General features: G+C 45.4%; 1 protein-coding gene across 1 annotated transcript in view; it reads right to left on the bottom strand.

Moving 5' to 3' along the window:
- The window catches only part of LOC104273143 (tolloid-like protein 2), a gene marked incomplete at its 5' end in the record, with an annotated part of 55,477 nt that extends 38,683 nt beyond the window's left edge, over positions 1-16,794 (bottom strand). Inside the window, 1 exon segment of the mRNA XM_009868370.1 lies at positions 16,684-16,794. Coding sequence (XP_009866672.1) covers positions 16,684-16,794 — 111 coding nt within the window.
- Between the last annotated feature and the right edge of the window lie 2,877 nt (positions 16,795-19,671).

Genomic DNA, 19,671 nt, shown 5'->3' with positions numbered 1-19,671 from the left:
ATATTTTCACAAAATTTATTTTCTGTGGTATTTCTCAGTTTCTTAAAAATGCTGAGAGAGCACAACACATAAGACAGGAAAATGTATAACAGATAAATAAAATGGGCACAGACTACATTCACAGCCTTAAGAAGGTGGTGCTGGTACCATCATGTCCCTCTTCCTCCTTCCCCATTGTCACAGGCTAGGGTTGGGCTGGCTGCTCTCTAACCCCTCTCCCTTCCCAAACGTGAAGGAAAAGGGAGTGAGACAGAAAGACTTAAAGACTGGAAAACTAAAATGGCCTTAATAAAGCAATAATACTACTGATAAGGGAATAATGAAAATAATTAAATATATGTAAATATACACAAAAGTGATATAGAACCCAACTCCCTCCTAATGTCAAACCCCACTGAGACCAGGCGGCCCCAGGCTCAGCAGCAGAGAGGAGCTGGATACAAGAGCTGCATTTGGGAACTCAGGATTGAGAGTAAAGGCAGAAGATCGGAAAGAGTCCTCCTCGGACACTGACCCTTGAAGAAGAGGGCTTAACCTCCATGATTCCTCAACTTTACACTGAATATGCTGTGAATGGAATGGAATACTCTTGTTGGTCAGCTCTCCTATCTGTTACTCACCAGAGGTGCACCCTTTTACTTCCCAGCACTCCCAACGCGGCACACAATCTCCAGTCTGTGGATACCTGACACTTTACAGTTAGCTGTGCTGGCAGCACTGCATTGCAAAAATTAAAGAGACTCATCCTTGAGCTCTTTTCTAAACAAGTACATAACTTCTGCTGGCTAATAATGAAAAGAGACCCTGACCAGCTGAGTATAGCTCACATTGGGAGTTTGTGCATGAGAATGGACAGATAAGAGGCTTCTTGTACACAAGATGTGCATGGGAGTGAACGGGAGAGTATGATCAAAACAGACCCAGGAAAGTCTGTTCTCCCTGTGTGACACGAGAGTGATGACTGAAGGAATGCATGAGCTAATAACAACCCTGGCTGCATAGTCTGGTCTCCTGTTTGTAACCCACAAATAGTGCTTCTTGCTAAGAAGTATAAATATGTGTGTCTGCTTGCAATAAAGTGAATTCCGTTTTCCACCATCTCAGAGTTCATGCGCGCTTCTCCACAGCAGTCACTATAGGAGCAAGTGTAACAACAGCCTTTTTGCATCCCAATCCCTGGCGTTATGACTTCTGGTAGCAGGCGTTGTCTGCAAAAACATGCTGTTAACTTCAGCAAGTGCAGCCTCTTAAAAGAGACTGAGCTGAAAAGTAAAAATCACTGAACTGAACTGGTTCTGTTTAGTTCAAATCAGGATGCCCATCTTGGTATCGTGGGTCCCCCGGGACCAGAAGGGAGGAGGCTGATTGAGCTGATGTCTGCAGAGGTACTAGCAAGAGTTTCTTACAAGGTGAAGCACGAAGATCATGATCAACCACCACTTGCAGAAAGGTGTTATTCATACAGCACTGCTGGATGCCATGTGAACACTTCCATGAGGGATGTCCCCCTTTCAATACAGCTGGACATCTTCCAGCCCCCAAACTACCCTTGCTTTACCAGCTAGGAAACCCTTCTTTTTGATCTGGAGCTGGCTTTTTTCAAATCCTTCTCCAGCTGCTCCAAGGGGCCAAGGACAGGGGAAAATGTACATCTCTGACACCTTGGAGAAGGGCTGAGAGGACAGTATCAAATTCTACCTCTCTGACATTATATTCCTTAAACTAATTAGAATATCAGGAAAGGGATGATGGAAGACCAAAAGAAAATGAACCAGAAGAAAACAAAATACCCAGGCTCTCAGCTGACTATAGGTTAAAGCTTCCTAGTCCAAGAGACACAGTAAATCAAGGGATTGTCTCCCAAAGGAAGTGCTACAGTTTAACAGAGCTTGACTGGACAAAAGCCACTAGATGTGTGAACAGGAACAAGCCTGATTCAACAAGATGGATTGCTCTGAACTCTATCACTCTTTTCTAGCCTCAATGTCCCATCCTAAGACTTCCCTTTGTTTTCTTTCATGCCCAGTCCTCGTCACTTCCTTAAGCCCAAGCTCAACAAAGTTCCTCTCCTCAGTGAAATTTTACATCCCCAGGACTTCTCAAACCTCCCCCCCACCAAAGTATGCCATTGTTCACACAATATCCCATTCCATTTAAAGGAAACCCCAACCAGTCATTCACCACCAGAATTATTAAGGCATGTGGTCTTTGCCGAAGCAAAGGATAATTTTGTATTTCTAAATAAATGCAGCTTGCTCCCAGTCGCAAACAGATTGCTTCTTAATTGAACTCGGGAGGTGAATTATATGGTGAATTAGGAAAAAAGAACAACTCTGTATTTAGTGAATTGTTCCCCTAAAAGGGAGCTCTATGGGATTGAATTGCAAATGATGGCACCAAACCCTACAGCCGGGCCCCCTCTCCTGCACCCAAGCTGCTGACCTCCGCCGTGCTGCGGTGTCCCTTGCGCGGGCTGCTTTTCCAAGCTGTGAGCACATTCTTTCCCAGAGATCACTGCAAGCCTTGGTTTCTTATGCAAAGGAGATGTTTGAATAAACTAGCGTGACTAATGAAATCTACAACATCTTTGCATATTTTGTCTCATTGTAGCTGCTGAAAAGGGAGAACATTATACAAAGGCCAAATATGGGTGTGCAGATATATCGGGTACTTTCAAACACCACTAATCTCACGAGCACAGACAGGGAGCACCCATGCCCTTCTCTCCCATATGGGTGGTTTTGAATCGTACATGAGAATTTTGTTAAGATCCTGTTCCAATTCGCTTGAGCTTCTAGGCATTTCCTATCCTTATGATACCTAAGCATATCCCAAAGATTAAAATGACTTGACAGACATCATCTGCTTCTTCCCAAGAGAACGCTAATGCAGGATCCTAGTAAAACAAAGATAACTGATGTGCCATAATCAGTAAATAAGGAAGCCAAGAAATGCACGTTGCATCTGGAAGCAGCTGCACTTAGGTTGCAGACAATGAGCAGGTCTTGCTGTTCCCTTAACACATTCCTGAAGTTGGACCTCTCTGTTGGACTGTTGTATCACAATTAAGAGCAGAGAAGATTCCATCATTAATGCTCCAGAGCATGAAATTCCCACGTATGTATTGAAGCCTATTATCACTAGAAACACTGAAGAGGATCACAGAGATTTTCAGTTTAATACAATGCTCCATGGAAAGCCAATACAGTAATAAAAAGGCAGGCATGGTCTAACCACTTAGAGTAACCCGTAATGAGATGAGCAAAACAGGACTGACTTTTCTGTTTTTTAATGTATATCCAGCAGTTAACAAGCCCTCCAAGATCACTTTCATTCTCACTACCTCCCACCTGCTGCTCCTGGGCCAGACCAGACATCACTTCTCCAGTCTGACCGCTTAAGCTTTGTCTGCTTCTCCCACAACCAGGGATGACATAGATTTGTTAGATCATACCTCAATACAGGTCTCCTAAGCTCTTTTAACTCCCACATTTTTGTGGTTCAATCCTTCCTAATAATTCGTCCTGCTTAACAGCTACAACCCCAGCAGAACACTGCTGGACTCCCTAACTAGATAACTTAGTTTCTGTGCATGACCTGGCAGAGAACATACAGGAGATCCTCTGCCCAAACTGGGAATATTTCATCTTCTATCTACAGTGCACTTGAACAACTCGTTTTTCTGTTTCCCACAGACCAGCATTGCCAAGGGAGCTTGGCTGACTGAAATAAATGTCCAGTAGCTTAAATGCACCATAAATCTGAGAGAAATCCACTACACTTGCAACCCTGGCCAAAGAACAGGTGCCTAAATTGTTTGCAGGAACTAAAGAGGCAGCCTGAAGTGGCAGATAAGTGTCCAGTGAAGCAGAAAGCAGCAGGCTGTGGTATTGCCAGGAAGAAATCTCCCACTCTTGCAGAAGAAGAAAATGAAAATCCAGTTTTGTTAAAGGAAGTCCAAATTGTTCAGCTGGAACCAAAATAAAAGAACGCTATTAAGAGAGAGAGAGAGCGTGCGCACAAAACGTCATCAAAACTGTACTGTCTGCAGTCCCCTTTTACCATGAGGACAGGGTAAAAGATGTGTAACCTGAGGAAAGAGCAGGAAGGAGACTCTGTTCTGTACCCATACTTCCCACAGGAGAGGGTGAGATTAGGAGAAGTAGTAATGTATTGGACCTGAAAGTCTGTCTTTTAAAAGATGCAACTTAGGGTTGAAGGTATTTATTGCTGTGCATGTCTCTAAAACATCTAAGCTACCTGAGAGGCAGCTGACTTTGAAAACATTTTAACATCTTTAGAATCTTCTAGATTTTTATCCAAAACCACTACTCTGGGGCAAGATGAGTTACCCAAATGAAAGCAGAAACATTAGTTTATTCCAACATATGTCAAGCTTCATTTTGTGTTGATGCCTATCTAGAATTTCAGACTAAAACCAAATTACTGTCAACAGGAATTTTAAGTGTCTGAAAAATTATAATTTGACAACACAAAATGTCCCTACATGGGAAGCTGAATGGGATGAAGCTTGCATAATCTCCCTTTTTTCCAAAGTGGAAAAGTTCCCATTAAAATCAAACTTCCTATTTTCAGAGCAGTTCCAAGCCAGGATAATTTTTGCTCTCCAGACCAATGATGACTCTCTTCATGTTCACTGGATCTCCTCTTCCTTCCCTGGTTGCTGTCCACACAGGGGAAGGGCTCCATAGCTGAACTTGGAAGGTAGCTACATTCGCCACCTCCAATAAGGACAAAGGAGTCCCCACTGAGCACCGAGGACTTTGCCAGGTTCTCTTGTTTTTCTGATTTAGCAGAGAATAACTTGACCGTACACATAACTAGCTGGTCTCAGCTGGGTCAGACTGCAGCGAGACTTTTCCTAACATGCCTTAGTGTGGAGAAAAGGCCATTTCAGAGGTGGGACACAACCAAGGGTAAAGAAGCATCATAAAATACATTTAATAAAGATCAACAAATTCATATCCCATCCCTACGCCCTTGAGCGCCTCACTTTCATAGTCTCGGTTTATACAAATGCCAGTCACATGGCACAGCCTAGAGACTGGGTTTCAAACAGAGGTTACAATGAAGCATCAACAAAACCAAGAAATGCAGGCATCACCCATCACTGTTTAGAGCTTCAGTTCTAGTGAACTTTATCATAATATGACTGTCAGAGAAGCTTCTAGAAGAATAGGATAAGTCAAACTTGATGTTACATGCTGCTTTTTAACTTCCTTATTAACCAGTGGTCAAGAACATTTTCTGCATAGAAAGCACTTTATTGCACTGGATTTTCTAACCACAGAGAAAGTGATGATTTTATTAAAACAAGCTCTGCTGGGAAAATGCATTCAGAATGTGGAACAGATGTTTCCCAGAGCTAATAGAGAGTCTATAGCAAAAACCTTTCATAAACCCACGGGCCCTGGAGATCTGAGCAAATAATTTGAGATAGATCCTTCAGCATTTCCTGTCAGTGGAATAGCTGAAGTTCCCTAAATTTGCTTAAAGAAAAATAAATTAGAGAGGAGAAAAACTCCGAATCCCAAATTCCCTGCAGGAATCTGTTTTTCACATTCAGAGCAAGCTGACTAGCTGCAATAACTCAGGAGAGTCCCAGGGTCCAGAGGCTAGACAAGCAGATGTGTCATCTCCACATCAGCTCTGCAAATGCTTGTGCAGAGTGAGGACACTGGTCCCCTAGGGAAGTTCACAAGAGGAAGGTGAACACAGCTAAGCAAATGCAGGGCTGCTACAGCCACGAGCTGCAAAGCACTTAATGCAGCAAGCCCTTCTGCTGGCAGCACAGCAGGCAGGGCAGAAGGGTAGGCAGCACCACTCCCCAACACCCTGTGTTCTCCCTTGGCACTCCCTGCTGTTCTAGAAGTGGCAGCATCACTTTTACATTGTGATGCATCTCTTTTTTAAAGAAGGCACTGCAAGAAATGGGACAACCTCACCCAACCTCTCCACCAGCACTCAACGCTTAAGGGGAGCAATGCACTCTGGAGAAAAGGAAGGACTGAGAAGGAGAAGGACTGAGAAGGAGAAGGACTGAGTCCCGGAAGACTGGAAGGAGCCTTTTCCTGCAGGTCATAACAACCACTTGATTCTCTGGGGTAAAAATACAGACAGATGAGAGAGAAAAGAAAGAAAAAGTTACCTGCATCAACTTGCCCATTTCTTCCAGTGAGAGTCCTGCAAGTCCCTGGCTTACAGTGCTTTTACTGAGGAAAGTGGAAACTAAAAGCTAAAACGAGTTCAGAAGTAGTCTGGGCATGTGCACATCCCTGCTGTATGGCCGGGTCCCCATGCACAGTGTGCAACTTCTCCCCTCCCAGTACATCGAAGCAGAAATGTGTAGCGCCAACTATCCCCCCAGCTTCCTTCTACTTGATTTCTCATCAATCTGATGGATCAAGATCTATTTCTAACAGGTGTCTGCCTCTCCACCACATTCCTCTTGTCTCCCAGTAACCATCCTCCTTCCCCGTCTCTCCCTTGAAAGGAAGGAAAACCAGAAGTGAACTTGCAGGTCACAAGGAAACTTGAACAGCTGGCTTGGGTTCTCTCATTACTGTCCTACCAGGCAGTACAAACGATTCCGACCCCCACCCTGCTCACAGCCCTTTCCCTCTGACCTGTACAGTCTAATTGCTTCACTCAGCCCACCCTGGGCCCCTCTGGGCACAGCCACTCAGAGCTCCTCGTGCTGCCCCGCAGCATCCCCTGCACCGCTCCAGCTGTGGGCTCCCAGTCGGAGCCCGGGGCTCTCCACAGCCCTGCCAGACCGCTCCTCCCAGTCAGCCTCCCTTAATCCTTTTGTTTTCCACCTACCTTGTTTATCCTGGATAAAAATTAACTCAAAATGAAAACGCTACACTGGGAGTTAAATTATGTTTGAATTCAATTAAAACTCTTTCTACAGAGTGCCTGTGGTGCCAGCACAGAGATCTTTCTTTCAGCGTGTTTTCTGCCTGGATATTCAGACACTACCAATGTTGTAGCTTCTCGGAGAATTTTTGGTGCCTTCTTACCTCCTCCCCAGGAGCCTGCACCATGCTTAATAGGCAATTAATCACTATAAGTAGATATAGCCAAGACACTGGTTACTTACCAGCTCCACCACAGCTTGTTTAAAAGACACCCCAAACTGACTGCTAACAGCAGGGAAACTGAGTCACGAGCCAGCACTGAGACAGAATGACAAGTGGGACTTGAAAAGCTTTGTGAGCACAAGCCAAACATGGCCACTGCTGGCTAGCCTTAGGGCCACCTCCAGCCACAAATTCCCAAGTCCTGATGAAATAGATGCCCAAAACATTTGCAGTCATTAAAGAAGCTGCGGGAGAGCTGGTGAGGAAAAGTGGCAGAGGAGCTTTCTTCACAGCAGCGACCTGCCCACCAGGAGCTGCTGGCAGAGAAGTTGCCCTGCCCACCCCAGGGAGAGCTGTGGTTTGGTGTGGGTGTCAGGTCTCAAAATCACTCTTTGCCACAAACTGACTCCAGAATTCAGCAACGCCACGCAGCTGCAAAAAGAAGAGTGTCTAATCCCCTTGCTAATACAGCCTTATGCATCTCACCCTAACTCTGTAGGAAGTGGAACAGCAAGATAATCTGAATATTTCCTTTTGCCTCTGATCTTTGCCCCGGAGAAACTTGTTACCCATTCCCCAGGGCTGTCCAAGTCACCATCTGGCCCCAGAACTACAGCAGCAAACACAGTTCAGCATTTCAGCCTAAAACTAATTTGCTTTCTTTCCCCACTTGACAGCTGAATAAATACTTTGTCCTTGCCATTTGAAAAGGGGAGCTGCAGCAAAGGATTTTTTTTGTCCACTGCAGCTACAAGCACCAGCCTTCTTTCCAAATTAGACCTGAACAAGCAGCTCAAAGTGAACGCATTTATTCCACAAATGTAACCCCTTTCTGTTCACAGTCAACCACGAGCAGTTTTACAACTTCCAATTTATCTGCTGCTTGCTATTATCCAACAAGCCATTCTGGCTACTGATTGTTTCTTGGGCCTGCCAGCTATTTTCCTGAACAGGGTAAGCAACTTTTATTTTGTGGGCACAGCAACATCCCAGCTTGAAAGGAAAGAGCCTGAGGGTCAAGGCATCCAAGTCAGTCTTGTGGAGTGACCATCCTGCAATGACTGCTCTCAGAGCTTATTAGACCCCACTCTTTCACTGACTGCTTCTGCCTCCAAACTCATTTGCTAAAACACTCTTGGAAATGACAAGGCAGCCTATGCAGTTGAGGCAAATTCAATTTTTCATTTGAGCAACTATTCAAGGAAATTAGGCATTTGCCCAGCTATGAAACAAATGCATGCTTTAGGCAATTCTGCAGTTATGGGCTAAGCACTGTCGAATTTTACAATTAGGGTAATGGATTTAACTTCCAATGTAATTTCCATATGGATAAATTGATCTCCTCAAGTACACTTGCCCATGTGTTCCCTGCATCACAGTTAATTAATATAAAGCTATTTAATAACCTCCACTTAAACACAAAAGACTATTCAGACTCTTCTGGCATCAGTAAAAGGAACAGCCTCCCAGTGTGTTATACCAGCTGTAGACAAGAGCAAAAGAAAATTTAATTAAGAGCAACTGAGAGCAAGACAGTTGCAAACAGAAATCAGATATTATAAATGCTCTATGTGGTGAGTACCCCAGCTCTTCAAAGGGTTAATAATGCCATCTAGCACCAACTTCCAGGCTTGAGATGTGCCCAAAAGAGAACTTAGTGGCTGGGGAAAGTGGTGGGGCTGGGAGCCAAAGTCAGGCAAGTCAAGCAGGGAGCGGCCAGGATTCAGCATCATCCATGCAGCGACCCTGCTGAAGCTCTGTCCAAAGCTGATGGTGGTACCATGTTCAATAGGAAGGAGCTACAGAAATAGACTCTTTGGAAGCAGCTTCAACCATGACATCAATGTATACAGCTTCTGCAGATGTCTTTGGGTGCTTAAAGGAAGTCAATTGCTCATTAACAAAATCCAAGCTGATTAATGTCTGATGAGCAGCATTTGACAAGAGCAATATTGAGTTACTGCCTTCCTGGCTGATTTCTGAAAGAAGCGTATGAATTGGACTCACAGGATAAACACGACTGAAGTTTCCACAAAGAACGAGTAAGTGGCAGGGTTAGAAATAGCTGGGGATTTTCGTTACAACGGATAAAGCTTTACTGCTTGTATGGATTAATTTGAGCAATATTGCAGAGCTCATAAAATCATCAAAAGAAAAACTATGTAAGCTGAATGTTGGCTTCGCAGCAGAAATAAAACCGCTTATTTTCGCAGGCCAGAGGCCACCATCCAGAAAACTTGATTTCAGGGAACAGTGCGTTTACAAAACAAACTTTGTGGTGCATGTGACCAGCTGCTATCGGGAACCTAGACAAGGGGGAAAAATACATCTTGCTCCCCAGGGAACACAGAGCAAGTAGTAGGGCTGTGTCATTCAGGTTGTGCTCTGGCAAGGGCCAGATGCTATCTTCACCTATTGCTTGGGACTCTCTTTACCCTGCCCAGCAGGACCTTTATAAAAATTCAAGGGGAAAGAGGAGATAAACTTTATTTCTCTTGTGGTGAGAGAAGCATTTCTCTGCTTGTCACAAGCCACGTTTGGAACACCACAGCCCACGAGGTGAAGGAACACTGCAAGCCCCACTGGTCCCAACTGGTTTTGAAGCAACACGTCATACTGGAATGACCCTAGGCCAAAGAAAATCAGAGCCCACACACCTTCTGGTGGGAGAGGTGAAGTAAAGACTCTAGCACCTCCTGTTGCTACTCAAGCAATCACAAGCAGCACCTCACTGCCCAGGGAGGCCGTCGAGAGCAATCCAGTGACACCTGATGCCGACTCAAATGGTATCTAGCATCCAAGGACCACTCTATCGCCTGCATCATACTTTGAGGTCACATAGGGACTGTACAAAACACAGCAGAAGTAGGAACAAAAACCGCACTGAGAAGCAGGGATAACAGTAAGCATTTGTCAGCATGTGAAACAGCTCTCCATGGGTATCACCTAAGGAAGAGGTCTCAGAAGGCAAGTAAGGAAAAGAATGAATACAGCCCTCTGGGCAAAGGGAAAGGGGCTACAGGTGACTCAGGAATGAGTGAGCATCTCTAAAGCAGGAGACCTGAATGTGCAACACATAGGTGTTCGTGGAGTGAGGAAATGAGAAGAATCCCTTGCACATACAAGGGCAGGAGCAAAGAAATGAGCTGCTGCATTGCATCTTTTTCATGCCCCCCACTGAACAGCTAAGGGAATTCTTCCTTACTGGAAGCAGTCAGCGTGAAAAGGGCAAAACAGCCCAGGCAAACCCTCAAAGCTGGCTTGTGGTGTGCTTTGGGAAGTGTAAGATGCAAAGCCCTCCAGAGAAGAATCTGTGCTTATGAACTTGGCTGCAGCTCTGTGGATGGGCCAGCACATGTGCCATGCAGCATATCCCAGGGGTCGAGACCTGAAGCCTGTGCAATCACCCCACAGGCACTGTCCGACTGACGGATCAATCCAGTAGCAGCAGCAGGATGAGAACCGGCAGGTAGGCCTGACAAAAAAATTTCTCCACTCCTGACAGCTGTGCTGTCCTGACTTAAGGCTGCTTCTCCAGCCTTCCAAGCGAGATCTGTCCTCTTTGTGCATACACACCTCCCATGCCTTGGCACCTTGACTTGGTCACCTCTTCTCTCCTACCATCGGGCACCAGACAGTCAAATTCTGTTCCTGTGACTCGCAAAATGGCATTCCTAAAATCAGCAATCAGAGAGAAAAATCTCTCTGAACATTTTCCAAAAAATGATTCCTGAGCTGGCACTCAGGAATCAAAAAAAAGTAAAGCATTTGGAGTGAAAATATCAACCCTAAGGATTAGCACTGGCTAGCAGGAGAGCCTTAACTACAGGGCCAGTTAGAAAGTTCATCAGCAAGAGCCAAGGGTGATGGGCTTTCTAGGCAATTATCTTTATGCTGGAGAAAATCAGACAGATCTGAGAAGGTTGCAATATGATTGTAGTACACTGGGCTGGAAGCAAAAATACAGAGTATCTGCTTTTCTACAAAGAAGAGATCACTGGCTTATTGCACAGAAATGTGGAATTGGGAGACTAGTTAACTCAGAAAAACAGTGTGAACGAGAGCACGCTCAGCCCTAGAGACTTGACAAATTGTTTCAATGGGGAGCTCTTGCCTTGTCTTAGCAAACTACAGAACTATAGGAAATTAATTTCATGGTTATCTGCTCTGGCAAAATTCTTGACTGAATGGGCTCAAAAAGGTAAACACTGGGGCACAAGAAAGTCATCTGGCACAGCTAAACGAACCTCAGCATCAGGTGTTCAGGACCTACCTTTCCGCAGAGCTGGCTGAGGCTCTTCCTGTGTAGAGGCTGCACAGACTGCAGAGAGACATCCCTAGAGCTCACATCACATGTTGTAGAGAACTGAAAGGAGGTATGCAAACAGGTGGACAGAGCCCTCAGACAGGTCTCGTGGAACAAAGATGTTCCTCTACACACTTAAGAGGAAGCAGCCTTCACTAAAGCTTTCCCAGTGGAAGAGCAGACCCCTGTAGAGAGTTCACAGATGTGGGTCATATTACAGCACGTATGTAGTTGTTTGCATTGCTCCTGGCCAGTTACAATCAACACAGCTCGGATTAAGTTAGCACAACCCATAGTTTTGCTCTAAACTTAAATGTGCTAAAGGCCGAGCCCCAGGCAGCCCTGAATCCACCGATGCTGAAGTCCACCCCCTCTATTCTGAACCAAGTGCCACTACAGCAGAGCACCAAACATGAGATAGAAGGGAAAAACAGCTCTGAGCTTGGCATGCATGTGTCAAGTCAGCTGAATTTAAGTCTCTCCTTCAAATCCGTAAATCAGATCTTCCCTGGAACCTCAGTCAGCCATGGTCTAAAATCCCTGGGTTTTGCATTCTTCTAGAAGTGAATTTTGCACTGACTTAAACATCACTAGAAACACATCAGTAGCATCAAAGAGGACTTGGAAGTAATGTGCAGTACTACTACTGACCACAGTTCCTAGACTGAGCAACCTCTCCCAAAGTGAAGCATCAGAAGTGCTGCTTGTGACTACTTCCAGCACCTTAGGCAGTCCACTGGAGGAGTCGTACTCTCCACCCTGAGGCTAAAGGAGAAGAACTCTTAGCAGGAGAGTGACACTCCAGCAATGTGCCCTGCAGGCAATCCCAGCTCATGTGGGAATCAATACCTTGCCTCAAGAATGTAACCAAAGAGCAGTGAAACACGTTTCAGGGGCTGACAGCCCACCACAGGTGAATGAAACGCTGCTGTGTAACTTGAAAAGCTCTGCCATCATCCCCCCTACACCATACATTCAGGCATGCACTCACACAGGACTGCACGTTCTTCTGCTCCATCCCAGACCTCTCCATGGTTTGTCTCCATGCTCCAAAGCAGTTTATGCACACTGTATCGAAATCTGTGATTCACAAGTTGTCATGTTAAAAAAAACCAAACCAAACCAAAACAAAACAAAAACCCCCAACTATGCACCAGTCCTGAAACGGGAAGAGCCTTGTGAAAGAAGCTGATCACGGGCATCTCAAAGCAAGAAAGAGCAAAGCAGCCTGCTGCCGATGTGGGCCTTGTGCAGACTTGGTGAAGCAACATGCGCAAGAGCAGCAGAGCCAGCCTGTGCCAACAGACCAACTCCCTGCTCTCACTAAGAGAAGGTGCAATACGAAACTCCTGTCTGCCTCATTTGCCAGAGAGTAACTTGCATGAATTTGCTGTCAAAGCCTCCAGCCATTCATGGCAGCCTCTGTCTCTCCTCTGATTTCAGTAGAAATCCTGCTGGGATCAAATACCTCCCTAGTCCCAGCCACACTGGTATCCGAAGTATTACTCACTTTAGCTAGCAAAGATGCTCTGTAAATCCTTCTGACACTCATTTGTGGCATCAAGACCTTCAAGCCATGACCCTAAAAACCGCTTGGGATCAGAGGCAAAGAAAACCTGTTTTGACTGTTCTTGAAAAGCATTCTTGGCGGCAGTGGGATGCGGAGTCAGTGCCTCGGCAGCAAGCCCAGCACAGCGTGGCATCAGCGAGGGCAGCCAGGCTCCTGTGTCCTCTGATCTGCTGGTGCCAAACCCATCTTTCTCACTCACAGAAAAGCCTTTCAGGACTAGAAAATTTCTCTGTGATACAAAAACCTGGAAGAATAATATATCACAAAAGTCCTCATAATCTCTAAGATGCCTGAAAAGACTTAAATTCAACAAAGATGATGAAGGGAGTGGAACATCTCCCTTGTGAGGAAAGGCTGAAGGAGCTGGGTCTCTTTAGCTTGGAGAAGAGGAGGCTGAGGGGTGACCTCATAAATGTTTATAAATATGTCAAGGGGGATTGTCAGGAGGATGGAGCCAGGCTCTTTTCAGTGGCGTTCAATGACAGGACAAGGGGCAATGGGTTCAAGCTGGAACACAGGAGGTTCCATAAAAATATTAGAAAAACTTTTTCACTGTTAGGGTGACGGAGCACTGGCACAGGCTGCCCAGGGAGGTTGTGGAGTCTCCTTCTTTGGAGATATTCAAAACCACCTGGAGGAGTACTTGTGCGATCTACTGTAGGTAGGAAAGGAAGCTCCTTTTCAGCAAAGGAGACTGCTCACGTGAATAAAGACTATCAGGTCATATGTTGCACTCCAAAAGGCCTTAGTACACAACATGAGTGATGCAATTCCCTGTGTAATGTCAAGTCCTTATGTGACCTCTGACACAAAATAATCCCAGCATACCAGACAGAGGCATCCAGACAGATCCTTGCTGGACCTTTGAAGAAAGGTACCAAGGTGGGTACCAAGGAGGCAGCTACCCCTAACTGGAAACGCCACACGAGCAGTCTTCAAGGGGGTTGGCAGAGAACTCTGAGCCAATATCCCTCAGAGGGAAAGAACCATGACTCTGCTGTGTGACTTCACTTGAAAGACAATGCCCATTGCCTCAAGTCCCACATATCAGAGCTGGTGTTTTATTCCTGGTATTTTCTGAGAAAATGCTTAGAAACACTGAACTTCAAGGCATCCCACTCTCAAGCAGGCTCACAAATTCTGAGGGTATGAACAGTGACTGCGGCATTTCTGAATGCAGAAAACTAATGCAGAAAACATTCATGCTGCAAAATTAAGCACAACAGAGGACTCTGTGGCCAAATCCAGACAGTCCTCAGATTCCCTGCCTCACTCTCTCTCAAGGGCCTAGAGAAGGGCATAGCTATCTTTCTAGACAAAGACTGGAAGCAGGTGAGAAACGGTAAAGCTTGACATCTGACAGTCTCAGCTCTCACCAGCCAAAGCACACCTTTTGCTCAAGCAGACCATCTTTGGCTGGATCCCGTGAAAAACCACATTCCCTGTCACCAGTAAGCACATGGGAACCTTGTTCTTTCTCCAGAGCCTGACAGCTGCAGATGCTCCACACAAGCTAACGCGGTGTACACCTATAAAGTGCCCAACATCAAATGGCACAATTTTCACCCCCTCCTCCCAGACGAACAGCATTTTCTGGGGACAAGGAAACAACCCAGGGGAAGAAGAATGCCTGACCTAATAGCGCGTTCAGAACTGCAGCTCCCAGATACGAAGAGCCTGTATGTCTGTATATATGTATTAAGTACTTCCTCCACTATACAAGTAATCCGATTAAAAGCTTTAGGAAACTCTGAAATGTTATAATTCAAGGAGTCCCATTCATAAAAGGTCTTAGGCTGTTTCTGTACAGAGGTTGCATTCTTCCCATTGGAAAGAAAAAAAGCAGAGAGCAGGACTTTCTTCCAGGGAAGAATGGGTCCCCAATCCTCACCATGCTGAAGTAGACCACCCTCTCACAAATCACATGAGTGTCAAGCAAGCCCCACAAGACAAGAATCCACCCTCTCCACCCCTGCAGGGAGCCCCTCGCAGAGCAGGTGAACACAGAGATCCCTCTGTGCATGCTCCGCAGAAAGAAAGTGTGATACTCTCAGGGGCTTCCCGTTTGTCAGCTTGCACTTCCAGGGGCTGAAAGGCGCAGGGACAAATGAAGGCTGGTTGGAGATAAAGACAGGGCCAAGCGAGTGACATGACTTTGCCACTCACCTGATGCAGCAGTTTTGCCTCAGCCAACAAGAGGTGCCAGGAAGAAACTGGTCCAGCCACACAACAGGAACCATGATTGTAAGAAACCTGTGCCTGCATTATGTGATACAGATGTGGGTTATAAAATTCATTGCATTTGCCAGATGGCAAAAGTCTGGCACCAGTGCTGACTGAAAGAAACATGCTAGATATGACAACTGAAAAGGCCACCAGAGCAAACTGATACAGTCAAACACCATATGGCTTTGCTTCCCCAGTAGTCTCCTCATCTAACTTCAGGAAGCGACACAGGGATGTAGAAGAGATGAACACTGCCTGTCTCACTTACTTAGTTCTCATTTTCTGATTTACCTTCTGCTCTGAAGGCAACCTACTAATCACCTATCGTCAAAACCTGACATGAATAGGCTAAGTGATAGGACAACACACGATAATTGCCTTTCCAGTGAGCAATCTGTAATGTAAAGAACTGGACAGCCCTCCCCTGCTCAGAATGTCGGCATCTACATGAGCTTATTCAGTTACATCGGCATCAGAAGCATGACTCTGTGTTGGAGGTGTCACTTTTCATGCTCATCCCAAGAGGGAACTGGAGCACTGATCCCCAGAACAGGACCTACACGGTGCCTGGATGCTCTGAAACCAAAGCTAGGCAGTCACCAGTATACAGAATCAGCCACCAGTCCTTACAAATGATACAATAAGAGCTGAACCACACAGGGGTCAGGTGAACACATGATTTCAGTGATTTCTGTCTCTATCCAACCTCTCTTCTAACCTAGGAGTGTAACAGCAGAAAGAGAAGTTCATCCTGCTCTGCTCTGTCTCCATCTCTCAGAGCTCAGACTTCCAATAGTTTCTCCTTTCAAAAACACCACAGGAAGCCTTCCAAAGACCCCACACCAGTTGCAGAGTGTTTCAGAGAGCGTTAGAGCTGGAGTTCAGCCAGAACTCCTGACTCAAGAAAAAACTCTGATCTGGCACAACACTGAACATATCTAAGAGCTGTGTAGGAGGGCAACATAAGCATATGTTGCCCCATCAACTGCTTTACAGAAAATCAACACAATTGTTAACCTATTTCATTTATAATATCGCCTCAAGGGTAGTCTGTATACAAAACTGCAATGGGTTTTACCTAGGTAGACAGCTAAAAGATTTCATTATTTCATTAACATGACACATTGCACAAAAAGTAGGGGAGAATAGTAAGAGGCAAAACTAATGCCAAACTGAGTGTTCCTATTTCAAATATATTTCCTTTCAAATTTGCGGAAAGGTAGTTCCTTGCAGAAAGAGATCAGTGCTGTAAATTTGAAAACGTTCTCTCTCAGACAAGATAGGATTGGCTACATCAAATTGCCATTCAGTTTTTGTTCAACAAAGTTTGGAGTTGGATCCCACCTCAGTGACGTAACTAAGCTCTGCATGCACTTCCCTCCCTGTGGGAACAGGCATCACAAGTGAAAGGGAACTCCTTCCTCCCTAAAGATAAACGAAGGGAAAAGAAGGCATCACCACCCCAGGGCTGCCCTTACCTGAAGTGTGTCTTGCGTTTCCATCTGAGTTCTTTGTTAAGTCAACAGTTCTGTCTATTTGAAATAGCTTCAGATCATCTTCGTCTAAAGCGATATCTCCCCAAAAGGCAGCTGGAGAGAAACAAACCACAATTAGTTTACTTTTCATTTTGGAAGGAAAGTACAAATTTCTATGTGACCCATATCACACCTAAAAGGCAGTTATTCATGGGCCAGAAAAAGGTAACACATAGCAGTAAGTTTTAAAAGTACAGATGGAATTGACTTCGGTGGAAGCCAGGCAACAGCATTTAAATTAAGCCACTGTGCAAATCCACCAGAAGAAGCTGATTATCTGGGATCTTTCGTGTTGCTAGTTGTTGCAGGGCTAGCCCTCAACCAGGCACTAAGGTGGTGGGGCTCACCCTTCGTTAAAGCCTACAAGGAGGACAATCGTTGGCTTTTCCCCAATGAGTGTGAAGGAGTTAGCTAAGCTGCAGCTCAGATCCTGAGATGTTGCATCTACACCATCCCCAGGCCAACAATTTGCACAAGACAGGAGGACAGTGGTGAAGGACTCGAGCTCAGCAGCGTACATCTAAAGGCTACAGCTGTCAGTCTGCACGACCTCATGCACGTGGTTAGTGCTCGGACACACTGCACTGCTCTAAATCCAAGATGAATTGGATTTCCACTTCGGTGGAGAAATGCCAGTTATTTGTCCTCCTGTGAATCAGTTACCCAGATTTAGGTTTGCAGAGCTTTAATTTCATAAAAATCCTTGAGTTTCAGCCAGAAGCCATGAAAATAAGGTAAACAAACTGATACCTCGATATTCACAGCTCAGAGAAACAGACTAGAAATCACTTGAGTGGAAAAAAATTATACCCTCGGAGTATTCTGACGAGTTGATGCTGCACAGTGTACAGTTAACTTTTGGGGAATTTGAAAAAAATAACAACAGGCGATGAAGCAGTTGACAAAGCAGAACAGATCTTTCAGAGATAACAAACAGGTAACAAACATAGCTGTTAAAATCCATATGAGAACCCTGCATAGGCTGATGGAAAATTTCCAAAAAAGCAAACACAAAAACGAGAGCAAATTAATTAGTGGTACAGTTCAAGAGAACTCAGCAAGTCAGACAAGGAGTAACCTTAAGACAGTCTGCAACAGCAACCAGATTTGATGGAATAACTTTTTCTTCTCTTGTTAAGTCAGCGTCACTATTCTGTGACATGGGAATGGCAAGAAGCCTTTGCCTGCTCCTGGCCACATCCTAGATGCCACAAACTGCCCCAGCCAAGAGCTGCTACGAGCAGCAAAGCCCTGGCATGAGTGAAGGGGGACTCAGTTGCTTCTCCCTTTCCCTGGAACAAAGCTATCTCCCCTGGTTACCTGGCCACAGCAGAGGAATGGGAAACAGCCTCAAAAGGGCCCATCTCTGGCTTTTCGGTTGGGTCTCCTTAACAGCGCTACCTGACCTCAGACTACAGAAATATGGCAACAGCTCCAGAAGAGACGATAGACAGTGCAGACAAACCTATACATGGACTGACATCAATTGTAACTAGGAGTCTCTGTCTACTACACAAACACATAACTCGGGCTCTCCCCAACTTACTGGCAACCCAAGCCCTTACAGTGAACAAAGAACCTAAAGTACTGTCAGATCCTCACCATCTAACAAGTCTACCAGGCTGGCCAAACATCCCAAGCTGACTAGGAATGGCCAGCGGAAGAAAGCAAAGATACGTGCTCCTGCAACCATAGTTTGAAGAAAAGACATTTTCTCCACCCAGAGAAATTACTTGCTCAGGGCAATGCAGAAGTCAAGGGGCAGAGATATGAACAGCATCCCATGCCATCTGATTCCCTCCCCAGCCACGTCTGGTAAGTCACGGTTACACTGGTCAACTAGATAGCCATTTCCCATTCTCTTGCCAAACCTACCATCCCATTTCAGACCCAGACTAATTGCCACCACCTTGGGCTTTCAGTGGCTCTTTTCCATTAGTACCACACTGCTTGTTTCTCAGGCTAGGGTAATCCATGCCAGAGCACAGCTATTAGGGCAAGCCTGCAGCCTGGAATACAGCAGTATTCTACCAGCCCTAGCAAAAGAATCTCTTTCTGTTACGCAGCCATACATCATCCTGAAAGGTGGCCCACTACAAAAGCCGAATTTCCCTAGCATTTATTTCCAGCTCTGCGCAGTCCCAGCCTGCTCCAGGGGAACCATGATTTATCACAGTCCCGAACCAGCTGAACAACTTTCCTTGCTGAAAGTCCCGGCTGAGAATGCTGCACTGCAACTTCTCCTGTGCTGTCAAAGGCCTTCCTAAAGGCATGCAAGCCTGAAAGATGCTTGCTTTCACCCCAAGGGAGCCGTCCCACAGGAAAGCCCAAGTACTTTATTTTAAAGGGTCACAAGTTCAGAGACTGCTGGCAAATGAAGCATCTCAAAGCATCCCTTTCTGATTTCCTTCACCAAGGTCTCCATTTTAATTCAGTGTGGGAGGATTTCCAAAAAAAGAAAACAAACAGAAAAAAGTTTAAAATCTCGAAACAGCAGGCTAACAAACTTGGAAGCCCGTATTTCTCTTGGCAGAGAGCTCTGCAGTGTACAGCCAGGTGTGAGCTCTTAACACTCCATGAAACAGCATGCCAGCTTTTCTTTAAGAAGATGCATTAATCGCTCTCTAAACACAGCAGCTCTTACCGAGGATGATGAAGCCAATACGAGAGAGTTTGCTTCCACACTCGACAAGTAATCTGCACCGAGCACTCCAAACATTTAACCTCACCACCTCTCACCATATGCTACTGGACAGCATTTGTCTGCTGGGGCAAACAGGAAGGATGACTGCGTTAATTGGTCTGTGGGATTCATAGAGAAAGCATATTTCATTTTTCTATTTCCCAAGCTTTTTTTGAGATTTAAAGCTCCCTTAAAACTTCAGAATCTGCTTCTACAATCAAATGCTTTAGTCTTCAGCCAAAATCACA

This window comes from Apaloderma vittatum, unplaced genomic scaffold (assembly GCF_000703405.1).
Source record: "Apaloderma vittatum isolate BGI_N311 unplaced genomic scaffold, ASM70340v1 scaffold16514, whole genome shotgun sequence".
In the NCBI taxonomy this organism is placed as follows: domain Eukaryota; kingdom Metazoa; phylum Chordata; class Aves; order Trogoniformes; family Trogonidae; genus Apaloderma; species Apaloderma vittatum.
Note: the sequence above shows the minus strand (reverse complement) of the source record. Positions and strands in the feature narration are given on the sequence as shown.